The 20,770-nt window shown below is 43.3% G+C and overlaps 1 protein-coding gene across 2 annotated transcripts in view; it reads left to right on the forward strand.

Moving 5' to 3' along the window:
* The first annotated feature begins 688 nt into the window (after nucleotides 1–688).
* Nucleotides 689–20,770, forward strand: part of elapor1 (endosome-lysosome associated apoptosis and autophagy regulator 1) — a 143,731-nt gene continuing 123,649 nt past the window's right edge. Inside the window, exon 1 of one of the 2 annotated variants that reach the window (XM_086011319.1) lies at nucleotides 689–1,226. In XM_086011319.1, the coding sequence (XP_085867445.1) occupies nucleotides 1,098–1,226 (129 nt within the window). In that variant the 5' untranslated portion in view covers nucleotides 689–1,097. The remainder of the gene's footprint in view (nucleotides 1,227–20,770) is intronic. The other variant, XM_086011318.1, reaches the window with a different exon arrangement.

The raw sequence follows: 20,770 nt of genomic DNA on the forward strand, positions 1-20,770 counted from the left end.
AATATCTCCTTCTTTGGCTTGTGTCCATTTTTGTCTGATTCACTTTCTGTGAAGTGTCTTGGGATGTTTTTCTACATTAAAGGCGTTATACAAATGCAGGTTGTTGTTACTGATGATAATTTGGCAGTAATTTCAGAATTTCAACAGCATTGCGCCCAGTTTTCCAACTGTTTTTTCTCCTCTTAACTTCCTACTTGCCTCTCAGATATTCCTTAGCCTGCAGAAATTTACGAAGCAGTATATACTGTAAGACTTTTGAGTGAAATCTTGGAAAATGCAATTGATTTGAAGGAAGATTTTTTTTACAAACAAATGGATTTGTAAAGATGTCTGATAAAGATGTTCTAAAAAAATATATATCAGAACAAAATCCTCGATCAGAGGGAGCTGTGTCCCATTGTGATGTGTTCAGCTCAATCTGATCGCTTCTAACAATCAGAATGTACAGTTTAGCAACAGTTTAAGTCTAAGCAGAACATTCTGTCACTATAGTACCAGCAGTTGTTTAGTTTTACATTTGTGCTTGTTTGGAATTGAAATAGAATTTCAAAAGCGATCAGTTTAGATTCAGTGCCTAGAATGCGAATTATTTAAAGTACAGAATGTCGAATTCTTATTTTCAGGATTCAAAGCATTCACTTGTCATTTCTCTCTTGTCTGCACCTGCAGCACAATGTTGGAATGATGTAATGTAACAATGTTTTACGCCGGAGTGAGGCGTTGCAAGCTGATTTGGAAAATGAAACACAACTTTGCCGCATGTATTGGATGATATGGCTCCAGCCCGGGGCAGGCGGTCGGCCTGAGCAGCTTCGTCCCTCGGCCTTGAGAAGGTGGCGCACCTGCCTCTGCTGCTCTTGTGCGTGGCTCGTCCGCCGTCGGGAGGGAGGGGGTTCGGCCATTTCCGTGAGTTTCCGCGAACTGACGAAAAGACACGAGCCGGCGACATCACTTCATTCCCATTGTGTCCGAGCCAGAAGCAGAGAGTGGCAACAAGCAGGAAGGAGAGCGAGGGAGAGAGAGAGAGTCTGCCATCACCCAGCGTCTCTGCATTTAACACCATTGCCCACTGTATTTATCTCCCAATCTGACTGGCCATGAATGGGAACACCTCGTCCTCTCGCTGCTTCTTTTGTGTATTGCTTCTCGTAACAGGCTTTCTACTGTTGCCTCAGCACATAAGCGTGTTGGGATTTCCAAGAGAGAGTCTTCCAATTTGCAAAGAGGTAAGGTGCCTTTCGCTATTGTATTCTAGATATTCCACAGCCTTCGTAACGGTGCATCTATGACTCAAAATAAAAAAAATAATTTGTAGAACTTCCAGTATTTATTATTTTAAATTATTCTGTAAATTGGTATCAAGTTGTAAAGACAGGTGATTTGTGGCGACGCACAGTTCTGGTACTATATTAGTAACACGTTGATTTTTAATGATTTTTTGCCTTAAATTTCATCGTGGTTTTCTTTTGTGGTCAGTTATTTAAATAAGATATTTTACTTATTTTGTACCAGAGATCGTGTAATGCGAAGATATTTTTGTCCACATGAAAGATTTAATTTTGATTTGGCAACTGTTACACGAAACACTAAGGACCTGTAATAATTACTGCGGAGTTTCAGTGCTGTGAGCTGCAAATGCTATTCTCCACATACACTGATGATCGCAGGGTCGTGTTTAAGCAAGGTGTGAAGTATTTTCCATTATTGTTTCTTAGTTGAAAGCCACAGTACTCAGGAGTGTTTCTTCCAAAAAAAAGTTAAGTTCTTTTGATTCCTTCGAGTTACACCCCAGTCTGTCCACATGACTTCTCTGCCAGACTGCAATTTGTGAAAAAATCTGTTAGTGTGCGATCGACGTCGCCCTCTTAAGGGTTAAATGAAGGTTCCTGTTGGCACCTGTTAAAGTCCGTGTGTGTCAAAGTCACAAAGTTCGGGCGCAGTACAGGATTGATGTAAACCACCAGGTTTACTGTGGCAAGTCAAGCTACATTAGTAGAACTGTAGACATTGCTGTATAAACAAGACAAAATCATAAACCTGTAAAAAAAATGTTTCAGAAGTTATTTTTCCAAAATGGAAAACAAATCCCTTGTCGTACTTAATATAGCACAGTGTAGCAAAGCGGTGTAAAATAAGAAATGTGAGATTATGAACTGTGACACTTCAATGATCAAGGAATAATAGCCTTTCCTTAAGGACGATCGCTTATAATATTTGTTGATAATTTCTGACTCAACCTATTTGGATGCTTTTCGATCAAATATTTCCTCTACCTTTTTAATGTTGAATATATGCTATTGGAGCACACTTCTTCATTTTAGTGCAAACTAAAAAGTGTGTCTTTAATCCCCCCAAAAATAAAAACTCTGACAAAAAATATCACAAACTTTGCCACAGACCCCCAAAAAAGTAACAGAAAAAAGTCTTGAAGTGTTTGACAACCTTCCAGGTTGCTATGCATATTAAGCAACAGGTGCGCCAGTGCGTTTCTCTGTTGAGGCAGTGATGCAGGAGACTGAGCTGTTGTTAAATCTATTTATCATCATTTTCAAATCTGATCTTAGTTTCTGGGAAAACCTATGAATGTCAAAAAAGGCAACACGGGGCAACAAAGGCACGTAAATGTTTAACTCTAGGTTATGGCGACATTTATTTGATAGAAAAGCGTCAATGGAGTCACAGTTTTTGGCAGGTTTCTCCCTCCGCCCCGCCATTCACATCATGGGGAGAGGGAAAACCTTTGATGTAATGGCGTAGGACAATGGCCCAGTAATTCGGGTCCAAATGCGTGAGTACGGTCTGGGTACTCACGCATCTGGCCGGATGAAATGCCGGCGTTGAGGAAACACCGTGCATGCGGAGAACGCCGGCATTTCCGGTCCTCTGAACGAAGGGGTTCAGAGGCACAGCGCGTGCGACTGCACAGGCAGCGCGTGCGCAGTGAACTTCGTCGATTTCATTCATGGATTCAGTGAGGGTAAGTCCTTACAAGTTACACTTGAAAAAAGCATGTGTAAAGTTGCTCCAAGGCTGCGGAGGAAGATATATTTTATCGTGGAGCTTCTGAAAGGCAATATTTTTGTTTGGGAAAGGGAGGAAAATTATTTTAAGAAATGCTGAGGTTAGTTTTAAAGTTTAAATTTTTTTTTTTTAAAGGGTTTTCAGTACGGTAGGTAGAAGGAGCAATTGTGGCTGTGTGAATTGAATGTGAGAATGAGTGTTCTAAAATGAGTAATGTAACATTTCCAACACTTTTAAGAAAGAAACTTTTCATCAGTAATAAGTAATTATGTATGTATGTCCGCATATATTCCTTTACGTATATGTATGTATGTTTTATATTCCTTTACTTATGTGTATGAATATGTTTTTAATTATGATTTTCCAATAAGTTACTTTCTCTGAAAGTCATAATTAAATACATACATTCATACACATAAGTAAAGGAATATATACATACACGCAAAGGAATATATACAGACATACATACATAATTACTTAAAAGAATATATTACTGATGAAAAGTTTCTTTCTTAAAAATGTTGGAGTCATTTTCACATTTAATAAACACAGCAAATTCAATTCACATAGCCACAATTGATCCTTCTACCTACAGTACTGAAAACCCGTTTTAAAAAACAAAAATAAACTTTAAAACTTACCTCAGCATTTCTTAAAATAACTTTCATCCCTTTCCCAAACAACCGCAGCCTCTGGAGCAACTGTACTCATGCTTTTTTCATGTGTAAGTTGTAAGGACTTGACCTCACTGAAAGCATGAATGAAAGCGGCGAATTTTACTGCGCACCCGCTGCCTGTACAGTCGCACGCGTTCTGCCTCTGAACCCCTTCGTTCAAAGGACAGGAAATGCTGGTTTTCCCCGCATGCGCTGTGCATGCTGAAAACCGGCATTTCCTCCGGACAGACGCGTAAGTACCCCGACCGTACTCGCGCGTTTGGAAGGGAATTACTGGGCCAACATTTTACATGTCAATAAAATGAAAAATTTAACAATTGCACGATTTGCCCCCTCGCATCTGCGACTGAGGGTCCAAGGAGGTGCATTGCGCAACAGGTCATCGTCGTACGTATCCTCACACTGTTCCCTTTCGGGAACTGTATGAAGTGGTGGAAGGATTTCTGGCCACGTTAACACTCCTTCCGTGACCATAACCATCTTCATACCAGCCATTAGGGTGGTTAGTCCTATGGCGTGAGGGTTTTACGGGCTCCCACAACCCATCTGAGGGGGGGGGCCACCCACACCCACGGACGCAAGTATCCCGCTGGATGTCCACCCAGAATTTATAGTTGGAGCTCCGACTCCACTTGCCGGGACTGTCTGGAGCGGGGTTCGAAACCCTACTCCTTCTGGCCCAGCGGCGGGGATGCTTACCGCTACGCAAAAGGCCCACTCCACGCAAAAGGTGACACCCATACGTTTCCTGCGCCTTTTCCCTCCCCGTGACTGGAGCCCTATGCTGCCACTTGAAAGACCAAGCTATCATCTGTCCTTTTTGCGGCGCCTTTGACTTCTCATTACCAATGATGAGCAGGGGCTGCGCCTCCACCTCGTTGAGGAGATTGCTGATGTCATCATCAGTTCAATTGTGAGTTCTTTTAATGCCGTGAATTGTGCTCATTCCAGCCATTTCACATTGCTAATCGGATTGGGCCTTTGGCGTAGCGGTAGGATCCCCGCCGCTGGGCCAGACGGGGTAGGGTTTCGAACCCCGCTCCAGACAGTCCCGGCAAGTGGAGTCGGAGCTCCGGCTCTAAATTCTGGGTTGACATCCAGTGGGATATTTGCGTCTGTGGGTGTGGGTGGCCCCCCCTCCTTGTATAGCTTGTGGGAGCCTGTAAAACCCTCCCGCCATAGGACTAACCACCCTAATGGCTGGTTCAAAGATGGTTACGGTCACGGAATGAGTGTTAATCACGGCCATAAATCCTTCCACCACTTCATACAGTTCCCCAAAGGGAACAGTGTGAAGACACGTATGACGACGACATTGCTAAATAAATAAATGGAATTAAAAAAATTATTTTAGGGCTTTTAAAAGTCTTTAAATTGCTTTAATTCTGTTTAAAACTACTTCAGATTCTTCAAAATAATGTAAACGTTTTTAAAAGTTTATAAAAGTTACCAAAAGCTTCATAAAAATACCAAAAACCTATTTAAAATGCTGCTTTGCATGTAAAAATGCATTGCAGCTTGTGAGAAACATTGGGGGCGTGTCATATTAAACTGAGACCTCAAGGGGCGTGTCTCACTTGCACAGCGCGCTCCAGGCTTCGCGCTGGCTGCACTCCTGGGCGGCGTGACATCAGACGCTGCCCGGGATTCTTCTTTTTCAAACATGAATTCCAGGCGTCCCTGGAGGTGAAATGTCAGCGCGTCGGGTAAGTGCATATACGGGGCTTGCATGCGCGGCAAGCCACCGACCCGAATTACTGGGCCAATGGTGTGAAGCTGTCCACCTTGTTCCCTGTGGCTGGCGTTCACACAAGAGATTTCTTACATGGGAGCAGAATTTTCCCCTCTATGTAAATAAAACTTTACCTCTTTTAAATGTTTTCTGCTTTCACGACAATGTGGTGCAAACATAACTGGAGGAGACAGGCGAATTCCACACTACCTGCTCTTAGGCGAAAACAATCGGTTTTCTTTTCTGTGGACGCAGTTATTCATTTACTGGTTTTATTTCTTGTAGAAAAGATACATTTAAAAAATATAGATTCCTCATGGAACTATACTACCAGTTTGCAGCACTTTTAAGGTACATCATAGAACCATTCAGCCCATCGTGCCTCTGCCAGCTCTTTGAAAGAGCTATCGAATAAGTCCCACTCCCCTGCTCTTACCCCAGAGCCCTGCAAAGGTTTCCTTTTTTAAGTGTATTTTCAATTTCCTCTTAAAAATCGCTATTGAATCTGCTTCCACAACCCTTTCAGGCAACACATTCCAGATCGTAATAACTTGCTGCGTAAAAAAAGTCTCCTCATCTCCCCATGGCTTCTTTTGCCAATGATCTTAAATCTGTGTCCTCTGGTAACTGACCCTCCTGCCAGAGCATCCAGCACTTTGTATTTTAGAAACACCTCACTTTTTATCCTTTTGCAAATTACCTGTCAACAGTAAACTTGCACCAAACTTAAATGATTTATTTGTTAAATGACCTAATGATGTATCATATAGGTTTACTATAGTGTCTGTGACTTAGCCACATAATAACTCGAATTGTCATGTGGAGCTTCCAATGGGGCATAATTTGGGTCGTGCAATGTTAGCACGTCCATCTGTTTCCAAGATCAGCCGCATTTACGGAATGTGGCTTAGCTGCAGGCTTCTGGAATGGCTCTCATTGGGACTTGTTACATTAATGGGTGGGAACTCATTTATTTAACGGGCCACTGCTGTTTCTGTGATCAAAGTGTTATCACAGAAGCACTGCGGTTTGAAGGAATATCAACAGTTCGTTGGGAAAGTAGCAGGGTTCCACGGTTTTCAGTGAGGCTGTGGTTATTTTGCTGGAGCAAGTGTGCCAGAGAAGGAGGTCCTGTTCCCTGCAGAGGGCTGCCAGCTTTTGAGATGAGCTGCACTGGCTGCATGGCAGGAGGTAACATAAATGCAAATGGCAGCACTTAGTGCCATGAAAAGTTTAATAGTTTTGACAAATGCCTCAAGATATGAGACCACCATAACTTAATAATGATATACATGACACATATCTGGCATGCATAGTCACCTCGCAACCATACAGTCTTGCAGTATTTTGAATTCTTCTCAAGAACACTTAATTATGCCAAACAACAACTTGCATTTATATAGCGCCTATCACGTAGTAGGACATCCCAAGGTGTTTCACAGAAGCGTTACCAGACAAAATTTGACACTGAGCCGCATAAAGTCATATTAAGACAGGTGATTAAAAGCTTGGTCAAGGAGGTAGGTTTTAAGGAATGACTTAAAGGAGGATAGATAGAGATGCGGAAAGGTTTAAGGAGGGAATTCCAGAGCTCAGGGCCTAGGCAGCTGCAGGCATGGCTGCAGATGGTGAAGCCAAGGAAAGCGGCCAGAATTGGAGGAGCGCAGAGATCTCGGAGGGTTGTAGGGCTGGAGGAGGTGACAGAGATAGGGAGGGGCGATGCCATGGAGGGATTTGAAAACAAGGATGAGAATTTTAAAATTGAGTCATTGCTGGACTAGGAGTCATTGTATGTTTGCAAGCACACGGGTGATGGGTGAGTGAGACTTGGCATGAGTTAGGATATGGGCAGCAGAGTTTTGGATTAACTCAAGTTTACTCAAGAACGGTACTCTTTGCAACAGCTCCTTTCACCTCTGAATGTGGCTTCCCTGACATCCTTACATGCTGTTCCTCCTGGCAAATCCCTTAGTATCCTGCCTCAGAATCATACATGTTCATGAACTCACAGTCCCTATGGGTTGCATGTTGACACATGGCTATCACTCTCTGGACTCATGGCAATTTCAAAGTTTCAACTGTTGGGCCACATTTGCAGAAAATACTGCACATAGGAAGGAGGAAGGAAGATGCGTGGGACAAGGTTGCTCACCCCAGCCTCCGTCTAATGATCCGCTTTGAGGAAATCAAAGCCAAAGAAGTCACAGAGAAAGGGGATGGCTGCAGTTTGGGGTTTGTACAAAACTTCTGCATCCTTTTTCCATCCTATTCACTTAACAAGATCATTTGAAAATGATAAAATGAAGTTCCATTTAAATGATTTCATTTTTAAAGGCACAAGCCACCAACCCTGGACGACAAATCTACATGGAAAAAATATATCATTGCGTGCACTTCTGGCATAAAGTTCAAAAATCCTATTTAATGCTGAATGGTGTCACTTCCTGCACCAGGCATTCACCCCATTGGAAATGAATATCATGCACATTGGGGGCAGAGATTGAGCACAGTTGATCTCCACCAATACTTCTGATTGGTTATGCCTATCCATACTTCTGATTGTGTCAATCTGGGCATAGCCAATGACCTGAAAACCAGCCCTAATGGGTTTCTGATTTCTAGAAGTCAATCAGGGGAGGCATGAAGAGGAAATAAGGTGCTCACTCAAATGAAAGGAGTGAGAAATTGGAGGATGAGTATGTGTTGGGTTACAGATATCATTGTGTTCGCCTGGGAACAGGTCCCCTTAGTCCTGCCACATCTGATATTTAAACACTTTCAGAACTGCACAATATCATTTTAATATTATTTTTGTGCTATTGTGGACCTGTAAGCCGGTTTACATGCGCTGAACTGTAAAGTGAAACTCTATTAACATTGAATTTGATTTTTTATCTCATTTAATAAAGTCAGTAGGTATGTCTACATTGTAATACATTTGCTGAGTAAGTCACATTTATACCATATACAACATTGTATCTAACTGAACCAATATAAAATTCATGTGAGAACTACAGAGGCTAAGTTTCATAGAAAATGCTTGACATAATAGTTCTTGTTTGCAGTTCTTGTTTGTGTGCTGACATTCTAAAACAGCACAAATCTTTAGTTAAGATCATCATCAAATGTATGGCGTGGAGTAGACTGATTAAACAAAATAATCCAGAACAGAAAATAAAAAATAGAAAAAAGTCTGTGATGAGAAAAGACCATTTGGCCTTTTAGCAGATTCCTTCCACAAGCCGTGTACTATCAGCTATATTGTAGACTCTACCCAGTCCCATTTCATCTTCTGAGGAATGGTTTCCCATCAGACTTCTATAATTGCCCCCACTAGTGGGCATGTAGTAGTACTCGGTAGATACTGCCTGTGTGGCTGTGTGTTATCTCCCTGCTTGTTGTGGCTCAGATCAAAAGCTGGGCTGATTGGGGATTGAACTCCATCCTCCCACTCTGTGGCCTCACACATTGGTGCAGGGGTGTCTAATATACGCCTCCAACCGGGCCCCTGAAGGCCAGGCAACTAAGTCCTATTTGTGGTTATATTTATTTGATGGTTTGTCCTGTTTGAATTTTGAGTCCCTGGAGGTTTGGAAAAGGCTGTCTTCATGCTATTGCCTCATTGGTGGCTAAATCTTAAACGAGGATACCAAAATCTGTTAGCATTGGCAACTTGAGATACATGCAGATGAATGAGAACATGGATTTAAGTTTTACACACTCTATGGTACATACCTAAAGAGCCCATAATGACAAAAGATGGGCTCCTCTGCATTACACAGCCATAGTCTACTTTTCCAGACCAGCCATTATTACTTAACAAAGAGGGTAAGCAGCCAACTTCTTCTCAGACCAATGTTGCTGTATAACTTTCTCTGCTAGTTTTCTTTTTAATATTGAGGATACAATATAATTGAAACTTGTGACGTGCTGTGAAAATCTCCATTGCAGTTGAAATGTTTGAATGGAGATTATTTTCTAATACATCAGTAGCTCACTTCCACAGTGCTTGTGAGTCAGAGGAGTTTTACACACATGAAGTAAACTCCATATTCCAACCTTCTGATATATAAGCAAGTAAAAGGGTGTGTATTTGTTTGCATTAACATAGTACTTAACTCAGAGCAAATATTTATTTTTCAGTTAAACCCACATGATGTTACAGAAGGAAAAGTTGATAAAGGCAATGGAAGATAAAAGAATTAATTACCAGAACTGCAATGTAAAATAATTTGTTAAAAATTCAAAATGTGTTGCAATGTACAGCAATCTATATGTCATGAGTAATGCATGCTACAATAATCTGTTGTATTTTCTGAAACTTGTAATCTCCACACGTGTAATTGGGAAGGCAAAGTGGAGCTGGGCACTGGAGACACGCAGGGAAAATGTTAGCCCAGCCCACCCGGCGGGAATTGGGCATTTTCAGGCCCGCCAACCATTGTACACCACACGATTTTACTCTGCATTAAAGTCGATGAAGGCTAAAATCAGGCGGAGTGTAAAACGGGTGGCTGATCCCTACCTGCCCCCTGCCTGTCGGGCTGGTTCAGTTAAAATTACCCTCGTAGTATCACAGAGTGGGAGGCTGGAGATTCAGAATGTGCACATTGGGCCATATTTTGCGGTCCCTACGGGTGCGTGCAAGTTGCGTAGCACATGCGCGTAAACCCGGAACTTGTATTTCTGTCAAGAATCTTCCTGACAGAGCCAATGCAACCCCGGAAAAAGGGCATCCGCGGGCGGGAGTTGGGCTATTTTCCCAACTTCTGCCCAGCGAATGCCCTTGAAATTCTTACACCTGGTAATAGCAGGTGTAAGGTCAGCTTTTACCAGTGGAAGAGTTTTAAAAAATTTGTAAATTTTTTCAATTATTTTTACATTATAAAACCTGTGCAACAAGGTAAGTTTATTTTTAGCCCCTTTAAAACATTTATGTTTATTCTTCAAAAAATTAAAATTTTGTTTTAATTATTTAATTAAATAGCATTTTAATTCATTTAAAATAGGTATTTATTTGATGTATAGATGTATTTTTGGGGGTTATTCCCATTCATGCTTATGGGGTTTCTGTACATACGGAAACCCCATAAGCATGAATGGGGATCCCCTTCTTTCATTGGTTGGGCCGGCCCACGTGATCCCAGTGGTGCTTGTGAACCGCCTGCGCCCTGGGATACGTGGGCCTCTACCCGCGCGAGTCTCCGATCCTCCCGGACCCCCATGTACGCGGGCATTTTATTTGCTGATCGGAGGCATTTCCTTGCGGGAAGCCCCCGCCCGCAAATTCAGGGCCAGTGTCTTTCTGTAAATTGCGCACTTCTGCCAAACCATGCCACATCCTTATGTTCTCCATTACTGACACCTTCCTCACCTGTCTAATCAGCTCACTATGACACGGTTAGACATTGTTGGAGATGAAAACAAGGGGGAAAATAGTTGTATTCATTATACAGTAGAACAGACAGTCAGGATTTAATTTGAAACTAGTAGCCTATCTATGGCATTGCCTATGGTCTTGGAGCCCTGAAAAATATCCTAATATTTGGGGTGCTTTGATGCTGAGCTCAGACTTTGTGGCTGGTGTCAGTTAGACGGTCAGGCCTGGAGGATGGCAAATTGCCACCTGTTCAAGGTATTGGTCAGCGAAGGCCAGACAGTAGGAGAAAGCTTCACTGGTGCAGCATTATGCCAATAACAGCCAGAGCAAGAACCACAAATTCACAGTGGGAAGTAAGGGGAGGAAAAAGGTATCTTTTGCAATCATGCAAATAACTGAGAAAAAGAAGAAAGGAAGAATAAACAAATAAAACATTTGCATCTTAAGCAACTGAATGACCTCTGAACCTGCCCCATTCCCGCCAGGCGGGTTTGCTTAAAAATCAGGCCTTATAAAGTTACAATCAGGTTCAGGTGGCAGTTTCACAAGTATTAAAGTATGGCTTTGAAACCTGGCTGTACCAGGGAGTGAGCAAAGCAAGTGCAGTTAACCTATACATGAGACTGAAGAAGTAGATCAGAGGTTAGGTCGAGATAATACATCACTGAACAATTACAATGTGTTTTAATATAATAAAAGTCTGTCCCGAAATATTTTAAAAATTAACTCACTTTGTCTGGTATGAGGTTTCCATGTTTTGTACAACAGTGCAGATGAATTTGTTGGGGTTGTGAAGTTGGAAGGTAAAAACCTAGTGAGAAAATATAATTGCCTCATTTTCTATAAGTGCTGGAAATGCCCCAGAGTAGCAAAAAATTTAACTTTTGGAGGACTTAACCCCAGCCTTCCACCTGAGTAAATAAATCTCATGGTTTCAGTGCTTATATCTAAATCCACCATGAGTGACCAATTTTTTAAAAAGTTGAATAGACGGTGATCAATTTGCCAACATATTTTAAAATTTTTCTTCTGTTTTTATCTCCTTCCCAGAGGATGCAGCATCCTCCATTTCTGAGGAAACTAAATGCATCTGTGATCTGTTCTCACTCTTCTGCCTATGTTTGTGCTGGTCTTTCCAAGCCTTCCATTAGTTAAACTGCAACCAGATTTGACGTGGCATTAAGTGCTCACTTTTTGAGGAATGCCCAAAGCTGTATAATTATGCATAAATTTCCCTTGATTGTCTTTAACAAGTCGGGTTCCACCCTGTAAGAGTCATGAAAGTTTAAGAAAGAAAATACTTTAAAATATTGGTTAAATAGTATAATACAGTTAATTTACCTGACTGACCTATTGTATTGAGAAACCCCCTATTTTCTTGTTCCAGTAGTATAGTCTGAGATACCCCCTTTATTCTTGCTACAATGGTACAGTCCTTAAGATTGTCACATGGTATCCAGCCATTTTACAGCTCAAGCTGCACGAGGCTGGAGAGAAGGTAAAGGCTTTTGAGGGCTGGAGCAATACAGTTTTTGACCGTGTTCATTTAAACGTGTTTTGCTTTGTAATTCTGTTTGTAAGGTGTTACAGTAAACAGTTTAAAGACAAAGTTACATTTTGGAACGTTTTATTTCGACACGCGTCTACTCGTTGTTAAAAGCCTCAAAGCTCAGTGGCTGCATGTTTGGAAATTACGAAGCGCCACTACATTAGTCAAAAACTAGCTCCCTAAGAAGGAAAGGACGGAATTGTCGGCGAACGTATACATGAATGGTCACGGAGCCAGATGACAATATAAGAAAGCGAAGGTACAGTGACTGTTACTTGCCTTGTTCATTCTATTGAGAAGCTAAATAAGAGCTGCGGGTAAAATGGCCGAGGCCTTACGGAGCCGTGAGGAGCTTCCCCCAGCCAGAAGGATTGTTGGCCAAAAGAGTGAAGTAAAGCTCACCCCAAAGGCAATGGAAGAGAAGTTACATAGAAGAATAGGTGCAAGGAGGGCTAAATTAGCTCAGATAACTGGAAAAATGAAGATAATTGATTGTCTCATGGAAGATAATGCTAATATTAAGAAAGCTGAAGACAATGCATTATGATTTCTCCAAGTTGCATGAAGAATTTAATGTACTCAATGAAGATGTATTAGCACTTCTGTCTGAAGAAGAGGGAAACGCTGATCAGCACAACTGGTTTGATCTTAAATCATCCAGCATTAAGGACTATGTCAAGGCCACAGAACAGTGGATGTTAAAGATTCGTCAAGATGCTGATACAGCAGAGAAAGATAAAGATGACGATGAAGTCGGACCAGATGATAGCATTTCAGAGACTTCAGCCAGACTGAGCAAAAATCGAAAAGAAGGTAGCTCTGTTTCTGGACACAGGTCAGTCGCTTCTACCACATGCTCGTCGCGACGCATGAGAGAGGAGGTTGAACAGGCAGCATTGATGGCGCGCGCAGCATCTTTAGTGGAGAAGCAAGCTCTTGAACGGGAACAGGCCCAACTGCAGGCCCAACAGGCCCAACTGCAGGCCCAACAGGCCCAAGTGCAGGCAAAGAAAGAACAGCTGGAGATAAAAACAGCTATTGCGGTCTCATGCCAGGTTGAGTGTGTATGAAGATTATGAAGGCTCACAGGATGGCATGAACGAATACTGCCAGTCAATGTTGTCACACAGAGTTGGATCCAGGGCACCTTCAAGAGTTAAAAGAGAGTCCGAAGGCCATCTCCTGGCATTACAGCGTGGAAGAGTGGCCTCTCCACTAACAGGAGCACGTGATGCTACCCCAGACGTCAGACGGTCTAGACTAGACCCTGCTGATGACCACCAGAGGCCTGAAGACACAGGGAGAAGCCTATACCGAGTGATGCAACGTCAGAACGAAATTACAGAGATGCTTGTAAAACAACAGAATCTGTTTCGACTCCCTCAAAGAGACATACCAGTGTTCCAAGGCGACCCACTCAAGTATAAGCCCTTCATCAGATCCTTCGAACAAGCCATTGACTCCAAAACAGAGAGCAGCAGTGATAAGTTATACTACCTGGGACAGTACACCAGTGGTAAACCACAAGACCTGGTCAGAAGCTGTGAACACATGAGACCGGACCGGGGATACATAGAAGCCAGGAAGTTGCTGCAGGAGCACTATGGTAACGAGCTGAAGATAGCCACTGCATATATTGAAAAGGCTACCAAGTGGCCACAGATCAGATCGGAGGACGGGGAGGCATTGAACACATATGTTCTTTTTCTCATAGGATGTCGCAACACCATGGAGGATGTTGAATTCATGGAAGAGATGGACAATCCTACGACTATGAGAATCATCATCTCTAAGCTTCCTTACAGGATGAGAGAACAATCGAGAAGAACAGCCTTTGAGATAATGGAGAGACGGAAAAGTAGAGCCAGGTTTGCAGACTTAGTGAATTTCATAGACAAACAGGCTAAAATTGCTAGGGACCCATTGTTTGGAAACATCCAGGATGTCAGCCCGACTACTGATGGAAGAGTGAAAGCCAAGCCTGCTGAATCAAAGACTCTCAGGAAAGGTGGTTCCAGGGGAAGCAGCTTTGCAACTATCGTCACTCAGGCTGGGGAAGAAAGGTCTCAGAACTCATCTCCCAAAAAGAGCAGCACAGTGACGCCTGCTAATGCCTTTCAGAAGCCATGTTTATTCTGCCAGAAGAATCATACATTGGATTTCTGCAGTGACATCAAAGCACAGCCACATAAGGACAGAATCGAATTTCTGAAGTACAATGGCCTATGTTTTGGATGTCTCTCTCAGGGGCACCTGAGTAGAAACTGTAAGCAAAGAACAACATGCAGAGAGTGCACTCGGAAACATCCCAGTCTGCTGCATATCCACAAAGAAGAACAAGTCTCTAAGAAGAGTGAAGAAAACAATACCGACGAGAAGGTTGTTTCAAGTGCTCTGGTGTCGCTAGAACCAGAGACTTGTGGATTCACTGGGGCCGGTGACAGTGATTGTATTCTTGCCATCGTACCTGTAAAGATCAAGTCTAAGAGGAGTGAGAAGTTTGTGGAGACTTACGCCTTCATGGATCCAGGTAGTTCAGCAACGTTCTGCACAGAATCACTCATGCGACAGCTGAACGTTAGAGGCAGAAGAACAGAAATCCTATTACGCACCATGGGTCATGAGAAGTCAATGCAAAGTTATATCCTGTCAGACTTAGAAGTGTGTGGACTTGAAGAGAAGGACTTCATAGACCTGCCTAATGTTTTCACACAGAGGGAGATTCCTGTTAAAATAGGAAACTTAGCCCTGCAGAAGGATGTGGAGAGATGGCCTTACCTGGAAAAGGTGCGTCTCCCATATATCGAAGCAGAAATTGGCCTATTAATTGGAACCAATGCCTACAAAACTATGGAGCCATGGCAGGTGATAAACAGCAAGGATGACGGACCCTACACAGTCAGGACAGCCCTTGGATGGGTAGTCAATGGACCGGTAAGGAGAGATGATGGCAACAAGTCGAACAAGGAGCAACGACAAAATGTAACAGTTAATTGTATCTCTATCGCAAGCATTGAAGAGCTGTTGATACAGCAGTTCAACGCAGACTTTTCAGAACGCAGCTGTGAGGAAAAGACAGAGATGTCACAAGAAGACCATCAGTTCATGGATTTGATGACAAGGTCTACACAGTTCATTGATGGCCACTATCACATTGGTTTGCCACTGAGAAGACAGACCGCGAAGATGCCGAACAATCGCTGCATAGCAGAGCAGCGCGCCATCAGTCTAAAGAGAAAGCTGAACAAGAACCCCGACTTTCACGAAGACTACAAAGGCTTCATGAGAAACATCATAGCGAAAGGCTATGCTGTAAAAGTGCCCGAGGAACAGTTGAACAGAGACGATGGAAGGGTCTGGTACATTCCTCATCACGGTGTGTATCACCCAAAGAAGAAAAAGATCCGTGTAGTGTTTGACTGCGCCGCCTCATTCAGAGGAACTTCACTGAATGACCAGCTGCTTCAAGGTCCTGATCTTACTAATACCCTCATTGGCGTCTTGACTAGGCTTAGACAAGAGCTCGTTGCCATGATGGCAGACATAGAATCAATGTTCTACCAAGTCAGAATCCCTGATGAAGATGCTGATCTTCTGTGTTTCCTTTGGTGGCCAGATGGCGACGTTAGTCAAGCGATGGTGGAATGTAGAATGGCTGTACACTTGTTCGGAGCCACATCATCTCCCAGCTGTGCAAGCTACGCTCTCAGAAAAACTGCAGAAGATGGCAAAGGCAAAGCACCATCAGAGGCTGTGGAGACAATCTTCAGAAACTTTTATGTCGATGACTGTCTGAAGTCCGTGTCAACAGAAGACGATGCCATTGCACTGTCAAGAGACCTTAGAACTCTGTGTTCGAATGGAGGACTCCATCTGACTAAGTGGATAAGCAACAGCAGAGCAGTTCTAGCTTCTATCCCAGAAAAGGAAAGAGCCACTGAAGTCAAAGATCTGGACCTGAGCCACGATGTCCTTCCTATTGAGAGAGCTCTTGGTGTACAATGGTGCATTGAGTCAGACACGTTCAACTTCAGAATAATGGTGAACGAAAGACCATCCACAAGACGAGGGATTCTCTCCGTGGTCAGTTCCATCTACGACCCTCTTGGATTCTTGGCACCACTCATTCTGCCGGTGAAGCTGATCCTACGAGAGCTGTGTAGAGACAAGAGAGGATGGGATGAAGATATCCCAGAAGGTCAAGCTCAGAGATGGCTCAGATGGTTGACAGATTTGCAACAACTTTCTAGCTTCAATGTCAGTAGATGCATCAAGCCTGTGAGTTTTGGAGTTACAAAGACGGCTCAACTACATCATTTCTCGGACGCCAGTGAGGACGGCTATGGCACGGCTACTTACCTCTTGCTGACAAATCAACAGGGCCAGAAACATTGTACCTTCCTCATGGGGAAATCCAGGGTGGCTCCGCTGAAGCAGGTCACCATCCCGAGACTGGAGTTGACGGCAGCGGTTGTTGCAGTTAAAGTTGACCAGGTGATGCGGAAAGAGTTACAGCTCCCATTAGAAGAATCTGTCTTCTGGACGGATAGCACGACGGTGCTGAAGTATATAGAGAATGAGAAGATACGCTTCAAGACCTTCGTAGCAAACAGAATTTCATCCATTAGAGAAGCTACACAACCATCTCAATGGAGGTATGTAAACACCTCATTAAACCCAGCAGATCAAGCCTCACGGGGATTGAAGGCTGAAAACTTCATGAGGAGTGAAACTTGGATACAAGGCCCAAGTTATCTGCTGGAAACAGAGAGATCATGGCCAGAAAGACCAGATATGCCAAGTCAGATTGCTGAAGACGACGTCGAAGTCAAGAGATCAGTCACAGTAAATCTCATAACTACGAAAGAGAACTTTGACACAGTGAACAAGCTTGTTAACCATTTCTCAGGATGGCACCAGTTGAGGAAAGCAGTTGCATGGTTTCTAAGGTTGAAAGAGTTGCTGCTACACCTGAGCGGTAAGAGAAAAGAGTACCGAGCCACTATCCATCAGTCTGAAAGTAACCCTGATAAGCAGAGAATGCTTCTACAGCAATATATGCATCAGCACAAGACCACATTGGGTAAGAAGTCATTGACCGTGGAGGATTTGGCCAAGGCTGAGATGGAGATAGTTTGCTTCAGTCAAAGACAAAGATATCCAGAAGAAATCGAAGCTTTACAGCGAAATACTCCAATCAAGAAAGGTAGTCATATCTACAAGCTGGACCCTACACTGCAAGATGGAGTACTGAGGGTGGGAGGGCGACTAAACAAATCTGCTGTGCCAGAGGAGGCCAAGCATCCTGCTATCCTTTCTAAGGACCTCTGGGTTGCTACTCTCATTCTTCAGCATATACACCAGAGTATTGGACACAGTGGGAGGAATCACGTGCTTGCGAAGCTAAGACAAAGATACTGGATTCCAGGAGCTAATTCTGTAATAAGAAAAATACTCTCTGAATGCATTGTTTGCAGACGGTTACACGCTAGAGCTGGGGAGCAGAAAATGGCAGACCTGCCTGAAGACCGTTTGTTACCAGACAAGCCCCCATTTACAAACGTAGGGGTGGACTATTTCGGGCCTTTCGAGGTAAAGCGAGGACGGAGCCTTGTCAAAAGATATGGTGTGCTTTTCACTTGTTTGACCATCAGAGCAGTTCATATTGAGGTGGCACACACGCTTGACACTGATTCCTGTATTAACGCCCTGTGGCGCTTTGTCTGTAGAAGAGGACAGGTGTCCATTATGCGTTCTGATAATGGCACTAATTTTGTCGGAGCGGAGAGAGAACTACGGGAAGCTATTGAAGGTTGGAATCAGCTTAAAATACAGGAAGCCATGATGCAAACAGGAATTAAGTGGATCTTCAATCCACCGGCTGCATCCCACCATGGAGGTGTCTGGGAAAGACAGATACGCACCGTAAGAAAACTACTCAGTTCTGTACTGAAGCTGCAAGTGCTTGACGACGAGGGACTTCAAACCGTTCTGTGTGAGGTTGAAGCCATCATAAATGACCGACCGATAACTAAGACATCAGATGATCCCAATGACCTCGAAGCCCTGACTCCGAACCACCTGTTGTTGTTGAAAACACAGCCAGTCACGCCCCCGGGAGTCTTCAAAAGGGAAGATCTGTATGCCCGTTGGAAGTGGAGGCAAGTTCAGTATATGTCAGACCTTTTCTGGACCAGATGGACAAGAGAATACTTACCTCTGCTACAGGAGCGTCAAAAATGGTCCAAAATAAAGAGGAACTTCATTGTCGGAGACATCGTCTTAATCGTGGATGATTCAGCCCCTAGAAATTCTTGGTTGATGGGAAAAATAATTAAGACCATGCCAGACTCCAGAGGCGTTGTTCGTCGCGTTTGTTTGCAAACCAAGACCAGTACCCTGGAAAGACCGATCACAAAGCTCTGCCTGCTACAAGAAGCAGCGTGAAAGGTTCCTGAACGAAAAAAGTGGACATTTATATTGTAAATATGTTGAACTCATTAGTTTATGACTCTTAAGAATGTTTGAGTAATTGATATGCTTCATGTGCCTAGTCAATTAGGGGCCGGAATGTAAGAGTCATGAAAGTTTAAGAAAGAAAATACTTTAAAATATTGGTTAAATAGTATAATAGTTAATTTACCTGACTGACCTATTGTATTGAGAAACCCCCTATTTTCTTGTTCCAGTAGTATAGTCTGAGATACCCCCTTTATTCTTGCTACAATGGTACAGTCCTTAAGATTGTCACATGGTATCCAGCCATTTTACAGCTCAAGCTGCACGAGGCTGGAGAGAAGGTAAAGGCTTTTGAGGGCTGGAGCAATACAGTTTTTGACCGTGTTCATTTAAGAACATAACATAAGAACATAAGAAATAGGAGCAGGAGTAGGCCAATCGGCCCCTCGAGCCTGCTCCACCATTCAATAAGATCATGGCTGATCTGATCCCAACCTCAAATCTTCTATCACTCTGCATCCACCCGAACCCATGTGATCTCCCGGGAGAGGCGAAAAACCAGGTAAAGACCCAATGGCCAATTTGGGAGAAAAAAATCTGGGAAATTCCTCTCCGACCCATCTAGGCGATCGAAATTCTTCCAGGAGATCACTCTGTCCCTATATTTTCTACAGTACTTACCTTCTGTAAAGGCGATCTCCACCCCAGCCAGGAACAGGAATAAAACCATCTCCTGAAATCTAACAGCATTAGAACACAGTAGGAGCAGAACAAGGCTACACGGCCCCTGGGCCCGCTCCACTACCCACAGGGCCATGACCATTCTGAACCCAGACTCATGTCCAATTTCCTGCCCGCTCCCCGTAACCTTTAATTCCCTTTACTTCTAGGAAACTATCTATTTCTGTTTTAAATTTATTTAATGATGTAGCTTCCACAGCTTTCTGGGGCAGCAAATTCCACAAACCTACCACCCTCTGAGTGAAGAAGTTTCTCCTCATCTCAGTTTTGAATGAGCAGCCCCTTATTTTAAGATTATGCCCCCTAGTTCTAGTTTCACCCATCATTGGGAACATCCTCACCGCATCCACCCGATCAAGCCCCTTCACAATCTTATATGTTTCAATAAGATCACCTCTCATTCTTCTGAACTCCAATGAGTAGAGTCCCAATCTACTCAACCTCTCCTCATATGACCACCCCCTCATCCCCGGGATTAACCGAGTGAACCTTCTTTGTACTGACTCGAGAGCAAGTATGTCTTTTCTTAAGTATGGACACCAAAACTGTATGCAGTATTCCAGGTGCGGCCTCACCAATACCTTGTACAACTGCAGCAATACCTCCCTGTTTTTATATTCCAACCCCCTAGCAATAAAAGCCAACATTCCATTGGCCTTCTTAATCACTTGCTGCACCTGCATACTAACTTTTTGAGTTTCGTGCACCAGGACCCCCAGATCCCTTTGTACTACAGTACTTTCCAGTTTCTTGTCATTAAGATAATAACTTGCTCTATGATTTTTCCTGCCAAAGTGCATAACCTCACACTTTCCAGTATTGTATTCCATCTGCCAAATCTCTGCCCACTTACTTAGCCTGTCTATGTCCCTTTGCAGGTTTTTTATGTCCTCCTCACTCACTACTTTCCGTCCCATCTTTGTATCATCTGCAAACTTTGATATGTTACACTCGGTCCCCTCCTCCAAATCGTTAATATAGATTGTAAAGAGTTGGGGACCCAGCACTGACCCCTGCGGAACACCACTAGTTACTGGTTGCCAATCTGAGAACGAACCATTTATCCCAACTCTCTGCTTTCTGTTAGAGAGCCAATCCTCCACCCACGCCAGAATATTACCCCCAATCCCGTGCTTTTTTATCTTGAGCAATAATCTTTTGTGTGGCACCTTGTCAAATGCCTTTTGGAAGTCTAAATACACTACGTCCAC

The sequence above is a fragment of the Somniosus microcephalus genome, chromosome 18, assembly GCF_052327205.1.
Source record: "Somniosus microcephalus isolate GS21.2 chromosome 18, FLI_Smic_1.0, whole genome shotgun sequence".
NCBI lineage: Eukaryota > Metazoa > Chordata > Chondrichthyes > Squaliformes > Somniosidae > Somniosus > Somniosus microcephalus.